Source organism: Ranitomeya variabilis, chromosome 1 (genome assembly GCF_051348905.1).
Source record: "Ranitomeya variabilis isolate aRanVar5 chromosome 1, aRanVar5.hap1, whole genome shotgun sequence".
Classification (NCBI taxonomy): domain Eukaryota; kingdom Metazoa; phylum Chordata; class Amphibia; order Anura; family Dendrobatidae; genus Ranitomeya; species Ranitomeya variabilis.
In genome coordinates this window covers 56,743,869-56,769,326 of record NC_135232.1, presented here as the reverse complement: position 1 = coordinate 56,769,326, position 25,458 = coordinate 56,743,869, and the positions used below count along the sequence as shown (strand labels likewise).

General features: G+C 42.7%; 1 protein-coding gene across 2 annotated transcripts in view; it reads left to right on the top strand.

Moving 5' to 3' along the window:
* The window catches only part of PIK3C3 (phosphatidylinositol 3-kinase catalytic subunit type 3), a 186,704-nt gene that overhangs the window by 121,270 nt on the left and 39,976 nt on the right, over positions 1-25,458 (top strand). For both annotated transcript variants that reach the window (XM_077283882.1, XM_077283873.1), the window contains exons 22-23: positions 1,683-1,851; positions 16,663-16,753. In XM_077283882.1, the coding sequence (XP_077139997.1) occupies positions 1,683-1,851; positions 16,663-16,753 (260 nt within the window). The remainder of the gene's footprint in view (positions 1-1,682; positions 1,852-16,662; positions 16,754-25,458) is intronic.

Here is a 25,458-nt window from a genome sequence, read left to right as displayed (position 1 = left end):
ACTGGACTCCCAATATGCCAAGAAAAGCAACAGTTGTGGTGAAGTTGTCAGTGCCAGTACCTACCATAGTAATGCCACGGAATGCACAAGAGTGTACTAGCCCTGAGTTACATGCTGTGTTATACCCCAGAGCTGCACTCACTATTCTGCTGGTGCAGTCACTGTATACATACATTACATTACTGATCCTGGGTTACATCCTGTATTATACTCCAGAGCTGCACTCACTATTCTGCTGGTGCAGTCACTGTGTACATACATTGCTGATCCTGAGTTACATCCTGTATTATACTCTAGAGCTGCACTCACTATTCTGCTGGTGCAGTCACTGTCTACATACATTACTGATCCTGTACTGATCCTGAGTTACATTCTGTATTATACTCCAGAGCTGCACTCACTATTCTGCTGGTGCAGTCACTGTGTACATACATTACATTACTGATCCTGAGTTACATCCTGTATTATACTCCAGAGCTGCACTCACTATTCTGCTGGTGCAGTCACTGTGTACATACATTACATTACTGATCCTGAGTTACATCCTGTATTATACTCCAGAGCTGCACTCACTATTCTGCTGGTGCAGTCACTGTGTACATACATTACATTACTGATCCTGAGTTACATCCTGTATTATACCCCAGAGCTGCACTCACTATTCTGCTGGTGCAGTCACTGTGTACATACATTACATTACTGATCCTGAGTTACATCCTGTATTATACACCAGAGCTGCACTCACTATTCTGCTGGTGCAGTCACTGTATTCATACATTACATTACTGATCCTGTACTGATCCTGATTACATCCTGTATTATACCCCAGAGCTGCACTCACTATTCTGCTGGTGCAGTCACTGTGTACATACATTGCATTACTGATCCTGAACTGATCCTGTTTACATCCTGTATTATACTCCAGAGCTGCCCTCCCTATTCTGCTGGTGCAGTAACTGTGTACATACATTACATTACTGATCCTGAGTTACATCCTGTATTATACTCCAGAGCTGCACTCACTATTCTGCTGGTGGATCCTTATTCTCTCTACATTCAGTGAGCCCTCCAACCCACTCATCCTTGTTTTCTTAGATTGCAGCTCTTCCAAGATAGGTTTATGGTGAAGTCTGGATATTCGAGACTCCTAAAGATAAATCTTAGAACATTGGATCAAAAAACGAGTTGTTCTTGAAGTTACTCTTAAGTTGTAGGTATTTTTGTGGCACGGAGCCCTGACCGCTGTGCTGTGTAGGACTGATGCCTTCCTTCGTGTCATCCGTGTATTAGATTGCCGATCATTACTTATTAGATTGGTATATCCTCTGTGTGATGTCTGCCCTGTTTAATATCATGTATGTATGAGACTGGATGAGTAGGAAACCATTAGTTTTGATTTGGTAACCTCCGATACTTGTCTGTTCAGAAGGGTGAGATGAGGGAATGTCTGTGGGATGACACATTCCCTCGACTCACCTTTCTGAAATGACCAGTGTTGGAGGTTTCCTAACAACCACCTGGAGAGCCGTCGCCTCCCTCAAGGTGTGCTCACACTAAGGTGGTCGGATCCCGGGGATTGTGGCACGCTCCCTCATTTACCACTTGCCTCTCTACTCTGTAACACCTGATATATTCCAGTTATTGTACATGTTGTAATCTTTGCCACTCTACTTCATTTCTAGGGAAATTATTCCACATCGATTTTGGTTACATCTTGGGAAGAGACCCAAAGCCTCTGCCACCCCCCATGAAGCTGAACAAAGAGATGGTGGAAGGAATGGGAGGAACCCAGAGCGAGCAGTACCAGGCTTTCCGCAAACAGTGTTACACAGCGTTCCTCCACCTCCGCAGGTAACCAGCATGTGGGGGTGCCATGTGAAGGGCACCATACATAGCAAATCTAGTACGGGGGACTTAATGGGGTTATCTGTCGCTGCTCAATTGCATGTCGTATTGAGCTTTTCTGATGATACTACAACCCCACACACTCACACTATAGGCCTGTATTGTGGAGATGTCCTCTTCTTTACAATAGGATACCTGCTGATCATGGGGTTGTAATGTAATCAGGACCATGCACGTCGCCAGATATCCCCTTTAAGGCACTTGTTTAACAATTAGTGAATATCCCAAATGAGTGAACTGTGGACATAGTTATATTCCCAACATTTAAAGCTATCACCTGCCCACAGAACTGGTGATCACAATCTGATCAGTGGGGGTCAGACTGCTGAGATCCCTACTGTGGCTCTGAGATGCCCTGATTTAAATGGATCCCCTGGAAATGGCTGACTGCAGCACTCTGCTTTCTCTGGCCTCCATATAGATCTCATGCTTGGCCATTTGGATGGGGCATTTTCAAACCCTTTTCTCAGGATCAGTCGGGGTGTGATCTGGCGTGTGAAGAATATTGGAGATATCATTTTATGTCAATCATTTGTATCCTATTGGCCATGGAATTATAAAAAAAAAAAAAAAACTTCCATTGTGCAGCTGTAACAGGATACCTGACTCAGCAGGGGGGCCCAGCCTTTCATCTTCAGAGAAGAAATTCACATCCCCACCATCTAGCTAGTATCAAGCTCCTACAGGAAGAAACCCATGTAGATACCATGCTGTCTTCCTGCTTTGTTGAGTCAGCTATGATTTCATAAGGAGAATATGAACTTATCGTACATCCTAGTCACACACTGGTTACATTTTTGAGATCTGTGGAACAGACCGAATGCCTTCCAGGGTCTTGATCTGTTCTAGCACCGCAGGAAGGGGAGATAACATAGAATAGCTAGTAGGAGCCAGATAGCAAAGTGTTTTTGGTCTCAACGCATAGCAGGGGCCCAGCAGGTTGTTATTGCGTCCAAACTGCCTCCCTATGACCGTCCATTAAGGAGTAATGACCCATCTTAGATTTTGGTTTTTAGCTGCTGGAGGCAAGCAGAGAGGATTTAGATTCAGCCCAGAGGGCAGTAGGGGAGTAAACCAAATGGGGATAAAGGCTATAGTAAGGCCATGTGATCGCTGTCTCTGTTATGCTTGTGGTTCACTTTGAAAGTGGAGGGCACGTCGAGTAATTTGCTGTGAAGGAACTAGAAATCAGCTGGCAGCCCATTCCCCCTGCGGCCTAGCACACACATGGTCGAACATCAAACCGGTAATTGTCATGATCCATCTGCTTATATCTTTTTTACTACCATCTCTTTGTATTTGCATATCTGACCATTTTATATGTATAACCATTGTGTATATAGTGTATTGTCTAGTGTGCCCTTAAGGCGATTAAATATATGATTTAACCTTGGGCTGATTTTATCTCGATCCACGAATCCACACGTTCGTATTCTAGGCTTAACTTTTCATGCTACCGGGGCTGGTTTCTGACCTGATATAATTCGGTTAACGGACTTGGCTTATATCGAACGAGGAACTGGTGGCAGTCCTACTAGGCTGACCAGGTTCTGTTTCACTGGTGCTAGTGAAAGAGGCCTCTCAGCCTGTCAAGGTTGTGATCGAGTGTGGTGCCTTTTTAGTGACTGCCTGGGCCACATCTTCTCACTCCCCGTGCCTCCCTGGGCCCATGTGGACAGGAGATGTCTGTGTAAAACTGTACCAATAGAATAGAGGGACCATTTAATAAAAATGCCTCTTGCAAAAACTTCGAACATATGGTGACACTTTATAGGCAGTTTTATTGAACATTTTTTTTTTTACCTTATCTCGGCATATTTTCTTTGGTGTGTTCTGTTTAATTCGAGAGGGTTCCACTCTTGTCCACGGGCACATTCAGATATAGAATATACAAGAAATTGATATAGCATATAATTATTTATATATAATTATTTCTATCTGCACTTGTCATTTCTTGTCCTTTTACAATTTTTTCTAATTAACCCCCCATTAAGGCAGGTACTGACTTTTGAATACTTGGTGGAGAGAGCAATTTGCATACAGGCACATGCCGACTAGACGTGCGCTTCCCCCTTGTTTTGAGCTAGGCCAGTCACGTCTAGTTGGAATGTGGCAAATCGCATACTTGGAGTTATGTGAATGCCTGCCCTTGCCACCGGCTTCGGAAAATCATGACCGCATGCAGTGCACATTCTCTTTGAACATTAATTGATAAAAATAAACTGTTATCATTTGTTTTTGGACACATTCTCATTTTGCCACCTTTTTTCCACTCCTGCCTAAAAGTTTTGCACACTACTGAGAATGCCATCCAATGTTACAGGAGTATGTCAGCCAGGGCAAATCATTGCATAAGTAATCAGTTTGCTAATGGAGAAACTGTAAGCGAGCGGTCACCGATATCACGTGGATAGTCCACGTGTATTATGACATTTTGAGAATTTTTTACTTTTTTTCTTTCTTATGAATTTTTTAATGTTCCATACACAGCCAGCTATCAATAATCTCCTCCTCAGTGTCCTGACGAGTAAAACCCATTTGAGCGATGTAGGACACACAGGTTAATCTCTCCTTCATCGACAGACATGGGGAGGGAAGATTCCGGGTCTGTGATTAATAACTCGTCGTTAAAGAGCCAGTAATCCATTACCAGTGACAGGTTATAGAGAGCGTGTTATTATGTCTCCTGCCTAATAAGACACAGCGCCTTTCACATTTCATATCTTGTACAGTTGTACAGAAATGGTCGGCGCTCATTAGTAAGAACTCGCCTTATTAAATGCAAATAACCATTTAAGAGGAGGGCTCGCATATATGGTCTCTAGGGTCGGCCTATAAAGGGAACGTGTCATCAGAAAATTGCGTATCGTTAAATCAAATCTTTAAGGTAAATGTATTTTTTAGAAGTGTTTTCATTGTTTTTAATATGGCAATATGAAAAAAATCCTCAGAAAAAGAGCATTTTTCACACCGGCCATTAAGCCTAATATTTCTCTTACTTTTCTGTAGAGAAGGCTTTTAACGTTCCACCACTCACAATAGGTGATGTCACAGCTTACCTGCTCCTCCTGTACAATGACTGATAACACCTCAATATACAGTAGATAATACATAATCCTCCATTCACAATAGGTGATGTCACAGCTCACCTCCTCCTCCTCCTGTACAATGACTAATAACACCTTTTATATACCGTACAATAGATAACACAGGATCCTCCATTCACAATATGTGACATCACAGCTCACCTCCTCCTACAATGACTGATAACACCTGTATACAGCAGATAACACATGATCCTCCATCCACAATAGGTGATGTCATAGCTCACCTCCTCCTCCTGTACAATGACTGATAACAGCTCAATATACAGCAGATAACACAGGATCCACCATTCACAATAGGTGATGTCACAGCTCGCCTCCTCCTCCTGTACAATGACTGATAACGCCTTTTATATACAGTAGATAACACAGGATCCTCCATTTACAATAGATGATGTTACAGCTCACCTCCTCCTCCTGTACAATGACTGATAACACCTCTATATACAGTAGATAACACAAGATCCACCATTCTCAATAGGTGTTGTCACAGCTCACCTCCTCCTACTGTACAATGACTGATAACACCTCCATATACAGCAGGTAACACAGGATCCTCCATTCACATTAGGTGATGTCACAGCTCACCTCCTCCTGTACAATGACTGATAACCACTCTAAATACAGTAGATAACACAGGATCCACCATTCACAATAGGTGATGTCACAGCTCACCTCCTCCTCCTTTACAATGACTGATGACACCTCTATATACAGTAGATAACACAGGATCCTCCATTCACAATAGGTGATATCACAGCTCACCTCCTCCTCATGTACAATGACTGATAACCACTCTATATACAGTAGATAACACAGGATCCACCATTCACAATAGGTGATGTCACAGATCACCTCCTCCTGTACAGTGACTGATAACACCTCTATATACAGTAGATAACACTGGATCCACCATTCACAATAGGTGATATCACAGCTCATCTCCTCCTCATGTACAATGACTGATAACACCTCCATATACAGCAGATAACACAGGATCTTCCATTCACAATAGATGTCACAGCTCGCCTCCTCCTCCTGTACAATGACTGATAATACCTCCTTATACAGCAGATAACACGGGATCTTCCATTCACAATAGGTGATGTCATAGCTCACCTCCTCCTCCTGTACAATGACCGATAACACCTCTGTATACAGTAGGTAACACAGGATCCTCCATTCACATTAGGTGATGTCACAGCTCACCTCCTCCTCCTTTACAATGACTGATAACACCTCCTTATACAGTAGATAACACAGGATCCACCATTCACAATAGATGATATTACAGCTCACCTCCTCCTGTACAATTACTGATAACACCTCCATATACAGCAGATAACACATGATCCACCGTTCACAATAGGTGATGTCACAGCTCACCTCCTCCTCCTGTACAATGACTGATAATACCTCCTTATACAGCAGATAACACGGGATCTTCCATTCACAATAGGTGATGTCACAGCTCACCTCCTCCTCCTGTACAATGACTGATAACACCTATATACAGTAGATAACGCAGGGCTCACCATTCACAATAGGTGATATCACAGCTCACCTCCTCCTCCTCTACAATGACTGATAACACCTCTATATACAGTAGGTAACACAGGATCCACCATTCACAATAGATGATGTTACAGCTCATGTGCTGCTCCTCCCTTTACAATGACCGTTGCCTTATACAGAGCATGCTCAGATAACTCTTCAATACAATCCAATGGGGTTTAAGTCACTCTATTGTAATGGACAGGAAGTAGTAATTTACCATTAAATCTAGTTCCCGGTGTTCAAAATATTGTTTGTATATGTATGTGTATTTATCTTGTGTGTGTGTGTGTGTGTGTGTGTGTGCATGTACCCTGTGTGTATGTATGTATGAATATATAGCTGTGTGTTCAACATTTTTATATGTATAATGCATTGTGCATTTAAAAAATATATATTGTCGGCTCCCGCTCTTACAGGAAGGATTTCTACAAACTTTTGGAGATGTCCCACTCATCCAGAAGATCATTTGTGAGATCAGACACTAGTGGTTGAGTTGCTGTGGTTTCTTCCTCTTCTCCCATCACCTGTGAGTGATATTATTGAGAAGCAGGAAGAAATGTCAGGAACGGACTTGTTACCCCAGTGGATCCTATTACAGGACCTCGCTTGTAACCTTGACCTTTTTACCACCAGCCATTTTGTCACATAAAGGCAGACTACTGCATCGTAGGAGGCTGGTTGTTATAAACCAGGAAAATTGTCTCTTCAGAGAGAACTAGAACTCTAGTGCCACCTATTGGAAGTAGCAATCCTAAGGGTACCGTCTCACATAACAATTTACCAACGATCACGACCAGCGATACGACCTGGCCGTGATCGTTGGTAAGTCGTTGTGTGGTCGCTGGGGAGCTGTCACACAGACCGCTCTCCAGCGACCAACGATGCCGAAGTCCCCGGGTAACCAGGGTAAACATCGGGTTACTAAGCGCAGGGCCGCGCTTAGTAACCCGATGTTTACCGTGGTTACCAGCGTAAAAGTAAAAAAAAAAAAAACGTACATACTCACATTCCGGTGTCCGCCAGGTCCCTTGCCGTCTGCTTCCCGCTCTGACTGAGTGCCGCCGTAAAGTGAAAGCAGATCACAGCGGCGACGTCACCGCTGTGATCTGCTCTCACTTTCCGGCAGCCAGGATGTTTACCCTGGTTACAAGCGAACGCATCGCTGGATCGCTGTCACACACAACGATCCAGCGATGACAGCGGGAGATCCAGCGACGAAAGAAAGTTCCAAACGATCTGCTACGACATACGATTCTCAGCAGGGTCCCTGATCGCTGCTGCGTATCAGACACAGCGATATTGTATGGATATCGCTGGAACGTCACAGGTCGTAGCGATCAAAGTGCCACTGTGAGACGGTACCCTAACAGTCAATGTCGACCCTTTAACGAGCTTTGTCACATGACTTAGGATAAGAATCTCAATTTCAGACACTGTGTTTCGGGGTACTGCCCCTCATCAGTACAAAGTGGAGATCTGGTTTGGCTGTGTGAGAGGCTTCCTCTCTGAAGAGACAATTTGCATATTTCCCAGAGGAGCATTGCGGCTTTAAGTCTCCTCACCTCGACATGCTTATCATGTCACTCTCCGCAAGGAGAAATGATACTTCTATAAACCAGGGGTGACAGGTTGGATGTTATACTTCGGGAGCAATGAGGCTGAATGAAAAACCTAAATTTATTGATGAAGACAAGTGTTCCATCTTTTTTTTTGGGTCATCCAGCTTAAAGGGAATCTGTCAGCAGGGTTTCACCGCCAAACTGTTTATATGCGCTTGTACCTCTTTCAAAGACAAGTCCAGCAATGCCTTTACATGGCCGTCCTTTCCTTTGTTACTGAGAAATTTATGGTTTGAGGCTGGAAAGCTATTTGTAGTTCTAAAGCCTCTGTCACCCCAGCTTTATTCCCTGCCCATCGCCACTTCCTCCTGCTCTATGGAGGCCTCATGGGGCTGTCTCTGTCACCCAGTCATCCCCTTATCTTTCTGTCACAGGTCACAGCCTTCTTCCTATTTTATAACTATAAAAGTGTTTGATTTTTGGCCAAAGATGATACTGAAGGAAGTTTGGAACATGTCACCCATTGGCCGCAGGAAGTAGCTAGCTTCTCCACAGTCCGTGTAGAGTAGCTTGCTGCCTTGGTCTACGTGCAGATTAAGATGAGACATAACAATCGAGACACAAACCTTGACCATGTCAGTAAGATTGCAACTTTTGTCCCAACTGACCGAACTTTAGAAAATATCAGCCTTTTTTTGTGCTAGTTCATAGATCGCGTCTTCCAAAAAGCGCTATCGATGCGTAACCCTCATATCTCACAAGGCGAGTGTTGGGAAAAAAATAAAAATGGCCGGCCGATAATAAATTCTATTGAAAACTATTAAAACAAAAACTTCCCTGTGTAATTGAAAGCTCATTTCCCTGCGCTGGTTTTATGGTTGTGTAATTACAGGACTAGTGGTGAAATAATTAGCTGCCTGCCCTTTTAAATATACTAGATGATAGGACGGATAAGAGGCAATAACACTTCATACTTTAATTACCTGAATAATTAATATCCCTCCTCGCCGTGGCCTGACGCCAGGTCCTTGGTTAGAATTTTAATGTCCAGGACGACTTGTGGCTTCTCAGTGACACATGTTGCAGTTCGGGGTCTGTATAAGATTGTTGTAAAGGGGGCTGACGATTAAATAACAGTGGATCCTCGCACTAATTTTTGTACCTGGCAAATCCAGCTCTGCGGCACATGATGAACCAGATACCATGCTACTTGGCAAACCAAGGACTGTGGCATATAGGTCTATATATATTTTTTGCCCTCCCCTCCAAACCGTCAGAAGAGAATTGTTAAGAGGATTATGAATGACTCTCGTCAGATTGTGCTTTTAAAGACCAGCTCTCTTGCAATTTACGCCTTGTTAAAATTTTCAGCAATTTTGAGATTTTAACACTTTTTTTTTTGCTTGTTTACAACTAGTTGTCTACACTGCTTCTGTCTAGCTCTAAAGCTGTCCAGGATTAGGTGTTACTAGCTCGCTTCAAAGATCCCATGCTTACAAACTCTGTAGGAAAGAACTTTAGAAGCATTGCGTGTGATTCATTGTCTATTGGTGGTGGTCGGTCTCCAAGGCAACAAGCTGTAAACATCAAAGTGTCAATATATCTCGAATGGATGACAATTTTAATAAGCAGTCAATTGCAAAATTGCTTGCTCTTTACAAATACTGTCTGGCTTTTTGAAGATGGGAATAACCTGTTAAAACTTTGGCACCTGCTACTCACTCACATTACAGGGATGGGGAATTATTTTTTTTGCCAAGGGCCGTTTGAGGCCGTACAAAACGCATGCTAACGCCACCCGCGATGTACGTCCTGGCGCTGGTGTCAGGACGTAATCTTTCCTTTCACGTGCCTCAGCATTCAGTAGTGAACAAAGCAATAAGAAATTAATCCGGTGGCCAACAAAATACAGCTGCCCACCTAAGCACTGTGTGGTCCATGGAAAGCTGCCCTGGGGCCAGATAAAAGGTCATCGAGGGCCATAAACAGCCTTCGGGCCTGAGGTTCCCCACCATTGGCGTAGCAGGTCTGTAGTCACCCAGGCTTCCAGCTTAGGGCTGCAGGATCCAGGTACTTCGTAACTCAGGCTGTGGAAGGCAGGATTCTTCTATGGTATACGCCAGGCAGAGGGTGGGCATCTCCTGGTTACTTGGCTGGTCTGTAGTCGTTGGGCAGCTACATGGCTCACCGTTCTCACACTGAGCTGCAGAGCTATCTGCGCTCGCCCTGTTTTCCTGTCCTGGGTCATCACTGTGTAGCTCCAGCAATGGAAAGCAGCCACGCTCTCGCCAGTGTAATTGGCTTTTGCGAACTACAAAAGACCCACAAAACCAAGCACTTTTTGCCAATCGTCAAACTCCAAAGGTACCTGGTAGGGTTGAGCAAAAAGATTTGCATTGCTTTGGTGCGGTGTCCAGTTCAGAGCAGGAAAGTCTCCAATTTTGCACCCAGAGTTCTAGAACACCAACAAAACTTGGCCCTTTGGTACCCAGAAATCTCCGCACTTTGGCTCCTGGCAAGCCAGGCCCTGTAGCAATGGAGAAAGATGGGGCTCGTTGAAACCTGGTTCAACCTGGTACTTTCCTGCTTGGTTAACAAGACATTCAACCTAATAGCAATAAAAATAATTGCTTTAGAAGTCCTATTTTATGCATCTGTTACGACTTAATATTTTCTGCAGTTTTTGAATCTGTCACTTCTACCCCAAATCTCCACGGAGAATTGCACTGAGACAAGCTTAAGACATGGCACAAAACCCAAAGATTAAGATCATTGAGACTGGAGGGTCTAGGAGGAAATATATACTTCTGGTCAGATTTTTCTGTTTTCCCTGGACCAGCCTCGTACTAATATCTGATTTTGCAGCATTTTTTTGTAAGCTGTGAAGGAATCTGTCCTCTCCTCGGCACTTCCTCAGAATCCTGATCACTCGCCATTTAATAGAAGAAGTGTTGAGCGACAGATCGTCTCCAGATACAAAGTTCCTTAAACAGTTTTATAATGAAAGAGATTAGGTAAAGATTGTGTAAATTCTCTGAAGCTTTGGGTTGCTGTGGAAACACTGAAAACACCTAATGCCGAGTCATTTCTCCAGACATGTCTGATTTAAAGTTAGGGTTTTCTTAGTTTGAAAAGGCTTTCATGCAGGCCCAGTGGGAATCGTGCAAGGAAAAGCGAAAATCACGATGGGAACCCAATGTGAATAGAACTTTTAGTCATAGAAACCAGTTCTTCAGACTTTTCTGATTTTGAAAAAATGTATACTTTTTTTGGATCCTACTTTTTCCCCAACACTTCTATATCTTTCTTCTTCTCCCTCGCAAATCCAATTCTTCCTCCATCCTTCAATAGAATACTGTATCTCTACTTTTTTATCCTCTCTTGTATATCCAATCTTCATTCATCCACCCCTCCTGTATCTCTACATCTTTCTCCATACTTCCCTTTTTTCTATATCTCCATGCTCGTTTAATCTCCATCTTGCTTAATTGGAAGCCAATACTTTTGAGGGGAGAAGGAAATTGTTTCACCATAGACAGGCCCCTTTTTGCAGACCACTTCCACATACTTGTTTACACCTATTACTGCCTGGTTGGGAGAAACTTGCCATAATTGTTGCATTCTCTGATGGTGGAGAATTTGGCATACAACCAGAGGATTTGCCAATGTTTTTCAGGAGTTCGGGATGTCACGTCTTTTCCTGCAAGCCCCGCAGACATGTTCCTTCATCCATCTCTTCTGTATATTTACATCTTCCTCCTCTCCTGCATATCTACATCTTACATCTATTTCTTCTGTGTATATACGTCTTCCTCCTCTCCTGTATATGTACATCTTCCCATATTCTCTTCTACTGTATATCTACATCTTCCTCTGTCGTCCTCCTCCTCTATATCTACAGCTTACATCTTCCTTTTCTCCTGTATATCTACAACTTACATCTTCCTACTTTCCTCTATACCTACATCTTCCCTTATCTCCTCTCCTCTATACCTACATCTTCCCTTATCTCCTCTCCTTTATAACTACATCTGCCTCCTTCTTTCTCTCCTTTATAACTACATCTGCCTCTTTCCTCCTCTTGTATATCTACATCTTTCTCCCTCCTTCTCCTGTATATCTACATCTTCCTCCTTTCCTGTATATCTACATCTTCCTCTGTCCTCCTCTCCTGTATATCTGTCTTCCTCCTCACCTGTATATCTACATCTTCCTCTATCCTCCTGTGTATCTACGTCTTCCTCCTTCCTCCTCACCTGTATATCTACATCTTCCTCCTTCTTCCTCACCTTTATATTTACATCTTTCTCCTTCCTCCTCTCCTTTATATTTACATCTTTCTCCTTCCTCCTCACCTGTATATCTACATCTTCCTCCTTCTTCCTCACCTTTATATTTACATCTTTCTCCTTCCTCCTCACCTGTATATTTACATCTTCCTCCTTCTTCCTCACCTTTATATTTACATCTTTCTCCTTCTTCCTCACCTTTATATTTACATCTTTCTCCTTCTTCCTCACCTGTATATTTACATCTTTCTCCTTCCTCCTCACCTGTATATTTACATCTTCCTCCTTCTTCCTCACCTTTATATTTACATCTTTCTCCTTCCTCCTCTCCTTTATATTTACATCTTCCTCCTTCCTCCTCACTTGTATATTTACATCTTCCTCCCTCCTTCTCGTATATCTACATCTTCCTCCTTTCCTTTATATCTCCATCTTCCTCTGTCCTCCTCTCCTGTATAGCTACATCTTCCTCCTTTCCTGTATATTTACATCTTCCTCCTTACTCCTCACGTGTTTATATACATTATATGCATTATATGCATTAACCCCTTTGCAACCTCTGCCGTACTAGTATTGCGCAGGTTGCTCCCCTCCCTTTGATGTGGGCTCCGGCAGTGAGTCCACATCTTTCCTGGAAGGTAAGCTGTTTTGAACAGCTGACATGTGCCCAGAACAGCCGCGAGTGGAAATGCGATCCACCCGTGGCTATTCACTCGTTTAATATTCGTTAAATTCCAGCCATCAGGCCGGAAATCTGCCCAGCGGTGACCTCCTTCATGTGATTGCGGGACACTGATGGGTTGGTATGACAACCAGAGATCTCCTGGAGACCTCTATGATTGTCACTGCCGGATTGCTATGAGCGCCGTCAGGTGGTCTGCGCTCATAGCAATTCAGCAATTCTGCTACATAAAGGGGATCAGATCATCACCTGTATGTAGCAGAGCCGGTTATGGGAGCTTCTAGTCTCCTATGGAGACTATTGAAGCATGCCAAAAAAAAAAAAAAGTTCACATCACCCCCCTTTTGCCCCATTCAAAATAAAACAATCAAACATACACATATTTGGTATCGCCGCGTTCAGAATCACCTGATCTATCAATTAAAAAAAAAAAATATTAACCTGGTCGCTAAACGGCGTAGCGAGAAACAGAAGTCAAAACGCATTAAAATGCAATAGCAGGCGATCAAAAGAACGTATCTGCACCAAACAGGTATCAATAAAAACGGCATCTCGGCACGCAATAAATAAGCCCTCACTCAACCCCAGATCACGAAAAACAGCTGCAAAAACAAAAAAGGGCAGAGTCTCGAAGGGGTTAAAGACAGGTGTCTTGCATAGTCACCTTTATAAGAATCCTGTCCACAGACTCAATTAATCAGTCAGACTCTAACCTCCACAACATTATCTATGTATTCCTCCTCTCCTGTATATCTACATCTTCCTCCTCCCATGTCTAATATTATATATAGAAGACAAAAAATGGAGGCAGCACACCAGTTTGAAAGTGCTATTTAATAGCCAAAAAAACTGTCGTTATTGGTGTCCTAGCGTGCGTAATGCGCCTGTTTGAAAAAGCCCAATTGGACCATCGTCTCCTTGCGCATGTGCAGTAGCGCTATGAGTACACAAGCACCATCTTTAGAATGGGATATGTATAGTATATCGCCCACGCACAATGGCATGGAGGAATCAAAATATGGTTATGGCAATCCCAAAGCATAAATACTGCACATGCTCGAGACCAAATGTCTGCGATCATATTATAAAAAAAAAAATACCACAAAAGGCAGAGAACTACTTAACAAAGAAACCTATCCATTCATGATGATGTAAATGCATTTAGACCGACCTGTATAAACATCCAAATCTAACTCGTGAAAAAAATATGGTCCGTGACGGCGACCTCACCATCAAACCTGCGGACATCTCGCGCATGCGCATTATACTACACATATCCCTTTCTAAAGATGGTGCTTGTGTTCTCATAGCGCATGCGCGATGAGATCTTCTCGTAGCACTACTGCGCATGCGCGATGAGATCTTCTCATAGCACTACTGCGCATGCGCGATGAGATCTTCTCATAGCACTACTGCGCATGCGTGATGAGACGATGGTCTGATTTGGGCTTTTTCAGACATGCGCATTACACACTCTAGGATGCGATAACGGCGCCACCATTTTGGGATATTAAATATCACTTTTTTCACCTTTTAAAACTGATGTGCTGCCTCCATTTTTTGTTTGGTATTTGCCTGGGGGGTACGACACTATTGCTGCCGGCTTTTTCTTTTTGTATATCATTATATATATATTTTATTTCGGGTAGATATAATATCGCACCTTCTGGTATCATTCGAGAACTTTCCATCATCACAATGTCATTCCTAGATAAGTGGCAAGGTAACTCAATCAGCTTCGATTTTTAAATTTTTTTTTTTTTTTGGAAACTGGATCTCTTCTTTTCCTCTGATAGAATTAGCGCATCCTCTGCCTGGTGACTTGCAGATCTCCCAGGAGCAGCTGGTTTGTCCTTCATATGACTGCAGTCTTCCAGCTTCCTCGCGCTCGTCAGTGTGTAATTAAAGGTGTTATCTGTATTTATTGGATGGTTTTATTGGAGATCGCTATTTGTAGCTGAATGTGGCCATGTGTACTAAGAACGAAGATTGATGCCCTAGTCCTATGGAAAAGTTTTGCCTGGGCATTTCAGTGGGTTAGTATATTAATAAAAAGGATTCTCCACTAAAAAATAATCTTTAATTTGCCCCTACTTTATATACAATTATGAGAAAAACTAAGCATACCTCTTTGAATTCAGTTTTTTACACATCATTCCATGATGAAAAGGAAAAAAACTGGTCATTAGAAGACCTTAAAACTAGATACAAGCTCAGATGAGTAGAACACATGACAGATTGCACCATGTCATTATTTATTTAATAATTAAGCCAAAATTAAGGAGCATCGTGTAAATAATTAAGTACACTCTTCTTCGAGAAGCAATAGTTGATACCCATTAGTCTGGAAAAGGTTACAAGGCCAAGTCTATCATTGTACAGAAAGATTATTCATAAGTAGAAAACATTTCAAGATAGTTGAAAATATTCCCAGGAGTGGATGTCCAAGCAAATTCACCAAAAGGTCAGACGGTGCAATGCTCAGAGAAAAGTACCGTACGTGAAACCCAAGAGCTACAGCTCAGACTCTAAAGGCCTCAATTAGAATGCTAACTAGTAATGTTTATGACAGTCCAATTTGAAGAAGAGTGATTAATTATGTTGTGTTGGGAAACGTTTCAAGGAGAAAGTTTAATTTGTTTAAAAAAAAAAAATTTGCAGCTCGGCTAAGGTTTGCAAAGTTGGATATGAGCAAAAGAAAAAAACTTGTGGAATAATGTGCTTTCTATCAGACGAGATCAAAGTGGGAGATGTTTGGTCATAATGACCTGTGAAAACCAAATTTAGCACAAACTCTTCATACTAATGGATGCTTTGCAGCCACGAACCTTGGCACCTTAACTGAGGCCATTTATGCAAGAGCTAAAGCTTGGCCAATACTGGGTCATGCGACAGGACTAGGATCTCCAGCACAGTAGCAAATCTACATCAGAATAGCTGGAAATAAAAAGAATCAATGTGTTGCAATGGCCCAGTCAAAATCCAACCTAATAGACATGCTGTGGTGGTTTTTTAAAGGGAGTGTGTCACCGCCAAAATGACAAACTGTCTAAACCTTTATATAAATGACCTAGCCCCTATTTAAATCATAGTTGGCAAGTATAGTTTAACTTGATATTGTTTAATTAAAAATCAACTTTTATTTGGTGTGCAAATGAGCCTGTTTTGGTGCACCCTTGTCTCGGTGCACCATCCCGCCCTCCTATTTGCATAATGAAATTGGTACCTTACAGTGATTGACGTTTCCAAATCCGAGAGGGAACACTGTCTCCTGCCTGCGCACCGACACTGAATTATTTCAGCGTCACGCTCATAGTGTCAGTGCTGGCGCACTTTGACGTCTGTCATTGTCATGCGACTGTAGTCAGTGGCGAATTGTGTGTGTGCCGATTGTCCGAAAACTGAAGGATCTGTTATCTCTAGCTCCCTCATTGGGTGTATCACAGCTAATACTGATCCTCTTTTGGTTCATGGTGATTGATACTGTAAATATTTGATTTTTGTTGATTTGTGTTTTTATTATATTTTACATGTTGTGTTTTTTTTTTTACTTTTTTCTCTTTTAGGTATTCTAACTTGATCCTAAATCTTTTCTCCCTGATGGTTGATGCCAACATTCCTGACATTGCTCTAGAGCCGGACAAGACTGTTAAGAAGGCAAGTGCTGCAGATTGAGCAGAGTTCTTTATTGTTTTTGCTCACATTCTGATAAATGCAAGATATATATATATATATATGTCCAAGGTCTATCGTGAAAGGAAGTGATTGTACTTGTGGAGATTTAGCTGGTAGGGGAGCCATAGACGATGATCACTGAGAAATGTATGCAGACTAAATCTCCAGAAGGAAGGGAACTGTCTCTGTTGTGCTCACCTGTAAGTCCGTGTCCAGTCTATCACCAGTACCTCAAAACATGGTGGTCATCAAACAAACCAGTATCTACTGTGTCGGAGGTTTTCTTCACCAGTACATTGCAGGATTCTATCTCGTGGAGGTGCCCTTACAGGCATCTTAAGGAGACCCAGCTTTTTCTTTTGTTGGTTTACTGCCCGGCTGAAAAGTGATCAGCGATTTGTTTTGGAAACTCTAATTTTAATCCCGGTTACATTAGATGGTGTTCATCGTACATGTGATCCCCAAATGAGGTTCCACATATTTGTATTGGTATGTGTTACATTGTACATTACCCTTTTATTTCATCATTTTGTCTGAAAACATCATGATTTATCACTTAGTCCTGCTGCAGAGTGTATATAGAGTCACTGTGTGAGGTATATGTTAAATTGCCCTGTGAGGTGCCCATTTGATTAATCCATGTCATGTGTTTTATGTAGCCAACATTGGGTAGCCTGCTGAGGGGCGTTGTTGGGTAGCCTGCTGAAGGGCATTGTTGGGTAGCCTGCTGAAGGGCATTGTTGGGTAACCCGCTGAGGGGCGTTGTTGAGTAGCCCACTGAGGGGCGTTGTTGGGTAGCCTGCTGAGGGGCGTTGTTGGGTAGCCTGCTGAGGGGCAAACTGGGTAGGCCTCAATGGTTGCATTGTACTCCTATATGTACATTAAACTCCATGTGATTGCACTGCTTCACCTGACACATGACAGACTAAGGCTAAGTTCACACTAAGTGTTTCTTCAGCATTGTTAATGAAAATTTTCAAGTGAGAAGAGCTGGGCAAAGCCCCAGAACTGGCTCATGTAATAGGCACACCTTTTCTGGACGGCTGCGGGCTGCTATTTTTAGGCTGCAAAGCAAATATCCATGGCCCCTTACCAGTCTGAGAATATCAGCCCCCAGCTGTCTGCTTTAGCTTGGCTGGTTTTAAAAAATGGGGGGTATCCCACGCCGTTTTTTTTTAAATTATTATTTCATTAAATAATTTAAATAGTCGCATTGAGGACCCCTCTATTCTTGATTACCAGCCTTGCTGAAGCTGACAACTGAATGTTGCCACCCCAAGCTGTGAGTTTTGCCCGACTGGTTATCAAAAATACAGGAGAACCCACATTTTTTTTTGGGGGGGGGGGGTTATATTTATTTACAGCGCAGTCGCCCGCTGATGAATACTCCCATCAGCTGCCACCTTCCCTCACGGTTATTTGCGGCAGTAGGCGTAGGCCCATCAGCAAACTCTAGTGACTGGAGGTCAACTTTACACTTCTGATCACCTCTGGTGCCTGACTAGAGGTAATGATTTTACCACTGATCAGAAGCGGTGTTTGGTGTCACACTTGATGTTCGGGCCCCCCATTCAAGTGAATGGCGTCCAGGTACCCGAACCTGACCTTTTTATAACTGTTCGGCCGAACCTGCCAGAACCGAACATCCAGGGATCCGCCCATCTCTAAACTTTATCAGCATGCACAAGAGACAAATCTAGGATGCCAAAACTGCCGCAAAAAACTAAACAAAAACACAGTCAAAAACCACCATGCTTTTTTTTCGGCAACTTCTTTCCTGCCAAGAGAGCAGGTTTTGCTGCAGAAAAAAACGCTGAAAAAGCACCTAGTGTGAACTTACCGTAACTGTGCTCTTCGCCCCTCCTGCATCCGGCATTCTATCAGGGGCCCTACAGCAGCAGGAGGTTTCTTATTATGAAGTTGCCTTGTTACCTTCGCTCGGCGCTGCCACTTACACATGCAGCCGGCTTCCCGCAGCTCACTGTTTAATCTACGCTTGAAAAGAGAGTTCATGACTCTATTAATAAAGGGGCCCGAGCAGAAGCCTTTCATTTCAGTAAACAGATTATTAGGAGTCAGGGTAGACACTTTACATAGCTGTGAATACAATCCAGTAATCAAGAACACGGCGTAGTGAGGAGCCGCTCCGTGCCCGGGATTACAATGGGGAGCCTCCGACATTATGGAGATGGAAAGAGAGCATTACTCTCCAATATTACATCTCCCAAATATTTATCCCATCAGCAGCAGCCGAGAAGCCGGATTTATCCTCGCCGTTTGTGCCGCACGATGGAGAACACTTAATACTCGCCGGCACAATATTTCTCTCCTTTTCACTTAGTATCGCGCTTAATTCACACAGCGCACCGATACATCACAGTGCTTGATGGAAGACGCAGCATCACTGCAGGGAGGCCTTGTTCCCTTGTACGGGTTTGTAAAAAGCAATTCTAATCTAAAAATCTCATATTTTAATCACAATTCTCCAGTTGGTTGTTGAAGTGAATGGAAACATTTCTGTTTATGTCCATGAGCTAAAACCGGCGTGTGGCTCTGTATGCTCCTCGCCACAAACATTACTCCAGCCGGGGACTGGAGTAAGATCGGTAACTTAAAGAGCATCAACGCTCATCATAAATTTGAGGATCAGGCGGCGTACCTTTCCAGCTTTTCTCAAAGCTGGGCAATAACACAGATTATACATAAGGGATAATCCTTGTACATGGATATCAGAAGCCTCACATCTCCCTCGCCTATCGGAACTGCAGACACAAACTGTCCCAGCTCTTCACAGGGTCACGGCTGCCGCACATCGCAGCCACGCGACGCTCTTCAGATAAGGTGTAAATGAGTGAAGATTTATGGGGAGCAAAGTGATGACTCAGATCGCAGAGCGGCATAAGACGAGCAAGATTACCTCTCGCTCCCTGCACATACGCCACAGATGCAGGTAAATTTTGAGTGTACTTTTTTTCCCTCTGCCTTTTCTATGCTCTGGGTTACCCTCACACGACATCTTTAAGAAGACTAAAACGTTTCAGGAAAATTCTGACTCATTTTGCTGAAGCGTCTTCACCGGCATATTTTCAGTCATTTTGCTGTTGCTCCGCTGCTGGCATCTTTGCTCCATTACCTCTTTTCACAGTGGCCACAACATCAGGCAGGACAGGAGGACAGAGGACATCTGGGACCGAACTTTCAGATAGTTATACTATACTAGATGGTGGCCCGATTCTAACGCATCGGGTATTCTAGAATATTCTGACTGACAGAACGTGTTCAGTGAACGTGACTGAACTACGTGGCACTGTGACTGACAGAACTTGTTCAGTAAACTTGACTGAACTACGTGGCACTGTGACTGACAGAACTTGTTCAGTAAACTTGACTGAACTACGTGGCACTGTGACTGACAGAACTTGTTCAGTAAACGTGAGTGAACTATGTCGCACTGTGACTGACAGAACTTGTTCAGTAAACGTGACTGAACTACGTGGCACTGTGACTGACAGAACTTGTTCAGTAAACGTGAGTGAACTATGTCGCACTGTGACTGACAGAACTTGTTCAGTAAACGTGACTGAACTACGTGGCACTGTGACTGACAGAACTTGTTCAATAAACGTGACTGAACTATGTGGCACTGTGACTGCGCCTGTCGCTGATTGGTCACGGGCGGCTAGCGCGACCAATCAGCGATGCGGGATTTCCATTACAGACAGACAGAATTAGACGATTATATAGTAGAGGATGTAACACAACAATGTCACATCACCTTCCGGGAACAGTGGCCCCGACATAGCTAGAATGGCACCACTGCGGTTTGTGAGTATACATATTTTAATCGGGGTCCTGAATTGATTAAGTTAGGGTTGACCAATAGTGGACGGCCTCTTTAAAGTGAATCTCCACCCTGGCACTGCAAAATGACTTTACATTTCTTGTGTATAGTCAACCCCTACTTCTTTCGGCCTCCAGTGGTTAATGTAAACCATACCTTCCCTGTGCTGTGGGATAATAAAAGCTGGAAAGGCATAGTTTAGACTTTGTACTCTACTGCCCATGCCATGCTGGTGGCAGTCTTGAAATCTGGAGAAAAGGAACTCTGATCTGAGGAGGAGTCAAATGGACAGCACCAGGTAGGGTGAATATACCGTACATGACAAATGTACAGTCACTTTTTGGTCCCAGGGTGGAGGGTTGCCGTAACACTGTAGAAATGCTGGACATTTAGAGCTCTATTATAATTCTAAGATTTATTGAAGGGAACCTGTCAGGTGATTCATGCTATCCGGAACAGTCAACATGAATCGTAGACCGGATACATGAGTACAAATATCCATGATTTACTCTGGAACACTACAATATTTCAGAGAGAACATAGTTGAAAGCATAAGTCTGACACAAGGGTAGGTCCCCACCGGCTTACCTCAGCCCGGAACTGCTTGACTGACAGATGTGTTTTGTATCGTGAGAGATCTGTCAATCTACAGTGAGTACGGAAAGTATTCAGACCCCTTTAAATTTTTCACTCTTTGTTTCATCTACTCCTTCATTGGAGGCCACTGTGTTTAATTAACCTGATAGGACTTGATTTGGAAAGGCGCACACCTGTCTATATAAGACCTCACAGCTCACAGTGCATATCAGACTAAATGAGAATCATGAGGTCAAAGGAACTGGCCAAGAAGCTCAGACAGAATTGTGGCAAGGCACAGATCTGGACAAGGTTACAAAAGAATTTCTGCAGCACTCAAGGTTCCTAAGAGCACAGTGGCCTCCATAGTCCTTAAAAAGAAGTTTGGGACCACCAGAAGTCTTCCTAGTCCTGGCCATCCAGCCAAACTGAGCAATCATGGGAGAAAGAGCCTTGGTGAGAGAGGTAAAGAAGAACCCCAAGATCACTGTGGCTGAGCTCCAGAGATGCAGTAGGGAGATGGGAGAAAGTTCCACAAAGTCAACTATCACTGCAGCCCTCCACCAGTCAGGCCTTTATGTGGCCCAACGGAAGCTTCTCCTCAGTGCAAGACATATGAAAGCCCGCATAGAGTTTGCTTAAAAAATCAAATGAAGGACTCCCAGACTATGGGAAATAAGATTCTCTGGTCTGATAAGACAAAGATAGACCTTTTTGGTGATAATTCTAAGCAGTATGTGTGGAGATTACCAGGCACTGCCCAATACAATCCCAACAGTGAAACATGGTGGTGGCAGCATCATGCTTATGGGGGTGTTTTTCAACTGCAGGGACAGGACGACTGGTTGCCATTGTAGGAAACATGAATGCTGCCAAGTACAGAGATATCCTGGATGAAAACCTCTTCCAGAGTGCTCTGGACCTCAGACTTGGCCGAAGGTTCACCTTCCAACAAGACAATGACCCTAAGCACACAGCTAAAATAACAAAGGAGTGGCTTCAGAACAACTCTGTGACCATTCTTGATTGGCCCAGCCAGAGCCCTGACCTAAACCCAATTGAGCATCTCTGGAGAGAAAATGGCTGTCCACCAATGTTCACCATCCAACCAGATGGAACTGGAGAGGATCTGCAAGGAAGAATGGCAGAGGATCCCCAAATCCAGGTGTGAAAAACGTTTTGCATCATTCCCAAGAAGACTCATGGCTGTACTAGCTCAAAAGGGGCCTCTACTCAATACTGAGCAAAGGGTCTGAATACTTATGACCATGAGATATTTCAGTTTTTCGTTTTTAATAAATTTGCAAAAACTACTACATTTCTGTTTTGGTTTTTTTCAGTGAAGATGGGGTGCAGAGTTTTTGAATTTACCAAATGGCTGCAGTGAAACAATGAGTGAAACATTTAAAGGGGTCTGAATACTTACCGCACCCACTGTAGCTGAGCAGGGTGGAGAGAAGCCAGTGGGAACCCACCCCCGTGACTAGACTATTCAGTCACCTCGTTTCTGGGTTCTCCTTTTAGCATTTCAGAATAAAACATGGATATATGAAGATCCGGTCTCTGAATCTCATGACAGATTTTTTTTTTTTTTTTACAGTAAAAAGTTGAACAATTTCTTACTCGCTTTCTTTTGAAAGTCTTTTGTAGTCCGATACTTCTCGTATAGAAGGTTATGAAGATACTTAACAGGAACTTGATCTTTAAATGCTCCAATCTATTCTTTAGTATAAAGTTATGGCGCCTCTTTATGTTTTATGAATTCCAACATCATCACGGTTAAAGAGCTTCAGCCGTAGCCGAGAACTTTCTCCTGAGCCTTAATTACCACATATAACAACATAAGGCATCCCAAAGGCACTTTCACTCCCCGGTCATCTAACAGAATTATATCGGTTATTTCAGAGATCTTTGCATTTATACATTAATTAACATCTGTCACCTGAAAGATCCCCGAAACGCCACCAATCTCTTTTTCTTTCAAGGAGCTGCTTCATTTTCTGCTCTTCTTGATAATTTTTGTGGCCAATCAGAAGAAGAAGAAAGGTAGAAGGCGAAGTATCTTTACAATTTTGGAAGATTCGATCATCTGGAGTGATAACTTCTAATTTGTTGGGTTTGATGAATTTTCATTAAAAAAATATGATTGGCCGTCAATCGCTTAGCCATGAATCTCAATACTGCAAAGCTTCTATGTGTAACACCGGGCATTCTTTCCCCATTCTTGACCAGGCATATTGTCAGTTTGTGGGGTTTTTTTTATTCATGCAGTTTATAGAACTATAAAGCAATTTTTTTTGTATGAATATATAAATAATTGTTTCCCGATGGCATAATTTTCATGTTATTTTTTATAGTATTTTTTAATTTAGTTTTTGTCAATCTCTGTAAGAAAATAAAGAAAATACATGTCTGTTTATCATTTTTTTATTACCATAAATGACAACTAAAATACTGTTATAACGGTTCTTCTTTAGCAATGACGTTTTGTGGCTTCCCCTCCTTGTGGTGTGTAACTGCCTTCTGGACATATGTCAGGTCCGCAGTCTTCCCCATGATTGTGGAGCTACTGAAATAGACTAAGGGACCTTTTTAAACGGCCTTTGCAGGTTTTTGCTAATTATTCTGATTTACTGAGATAATGACTATTGGATTTTCACTGGCTGTAAGCCATAATCAACATTAACAGAAGTGAACTCGTGAAATAGATCACTCTGTTTGTAATAACACTATATAATATATGAGCTTCACTTTTTGCATTGAAGAACTGAAATAAATTAACTTTTTGCTGATATTCTCATTTTGTGAGAAGCACCTGTACAAGTCTCACACTGATAAGTCTAGGGGCAGATTCTTGGGGAGATCTATGTCCGGCCCAGAGAGCTTCACGGCCTATTTGCATATTAAGAAAAACGTGGATTTCTCAATTTATTCAACTTCCTATGACTACTTGCCCATATAGATGGCTTGGGAGGGTTGATCCTACTTTTTAATAAAAAAAACATTTTGAAGGCCAAAGCCTGGTTGTCTGGAGTTTAGAAAGCTCTATTTCATTGATCATCTTGTAGTTTTCCTTTAACACAATGGTTATTATCATGCCGTAATAGAAACACTGCATGTATGTTACATTAAAAACGTTTCCCCTTAAGGATTGTTTATATAAAAAAAATCTAATGAATCTGTGATCTATTACATGATCACATCGATCGCAAGGATCACGCGAGACCGCGGAGACATTTTATGTTTCCTGTGAACCCCTGACCTTTGCGTAGTCATTGGTATTACTTAATGACCCAAGAAGATCAATACCAGGGTCTTGAGCGATATGACAGTCTCCTTCTAGATCACTTGCCTCTAAGAAATATGGCGCCTGAATAGCGGCCGCGGCCCTCCGATCTGTTCCTCCGCTGCATCATTGTTTTGCTGTTAGTATAAGCAATATGTCATTTCTCATGTTTGCGATGTGGCTCCTGTGTTATTGAAATTGCTTTACTGAAATGATAAAAAGACAAGGTCTCCCCTCCCCCTCCTATTGGAATTGAGTGACGTCCGCGTTCAGAGTCATTTACCAAGATACCCTGGGACTTGTCGGGGCATTAAACTGCTGGTTTCAGGTCCGACATTGATTTTTTTTTTTTTTTTTTTCTATAAGCTTTAAACAAGAAATCTATATAAATTTCAAGAAAGCCAAATTAGCTAAGGATCTACTTGGACTGAGTGCTAAAATGAATTGCGTCCTCCATTTCTTGGCAGTCCTGATTGTATGTCCCATATAAGCTGTTAAAGTGCTCAGATTAGCCATACATTTGCATCCGTTTTTGTTTTTTTTCCAGAAAATAATTCACATGATTTCCTGACACCCCCTCTCTGTATAATAAAAAAATAATAGTGCAATGTAGTAAAAAACATACAAACAAAATGTATCAGTTTTTTCTTTACGCTCACAAATGTGAGGCTGTTAAAAAATTCCAAAATCTAGGTGTGAAACAGGCCTTAAGAATAGTAGCTGGGAATCTGAGTTATGACTTCATGCTCATTATTCGCGTGACCGCTGCAGCCAATCGCTCGCCTGAGCTCAGACGTTTTCCTGGATGTCACATGACCACTGGGGCCAGGGATTTGCTACAGGGCGATCACAAACGACGTACGGCTTGTGATTGCTGCAGGATCAGCATGGACCACCGGAGCAGCGGGGAGGTTAGTCGTGGTCATTTTATCCAGCCATTTTTATTATCCCGCAGGACCCTTTTAAATGCCGATCTAGATGCAG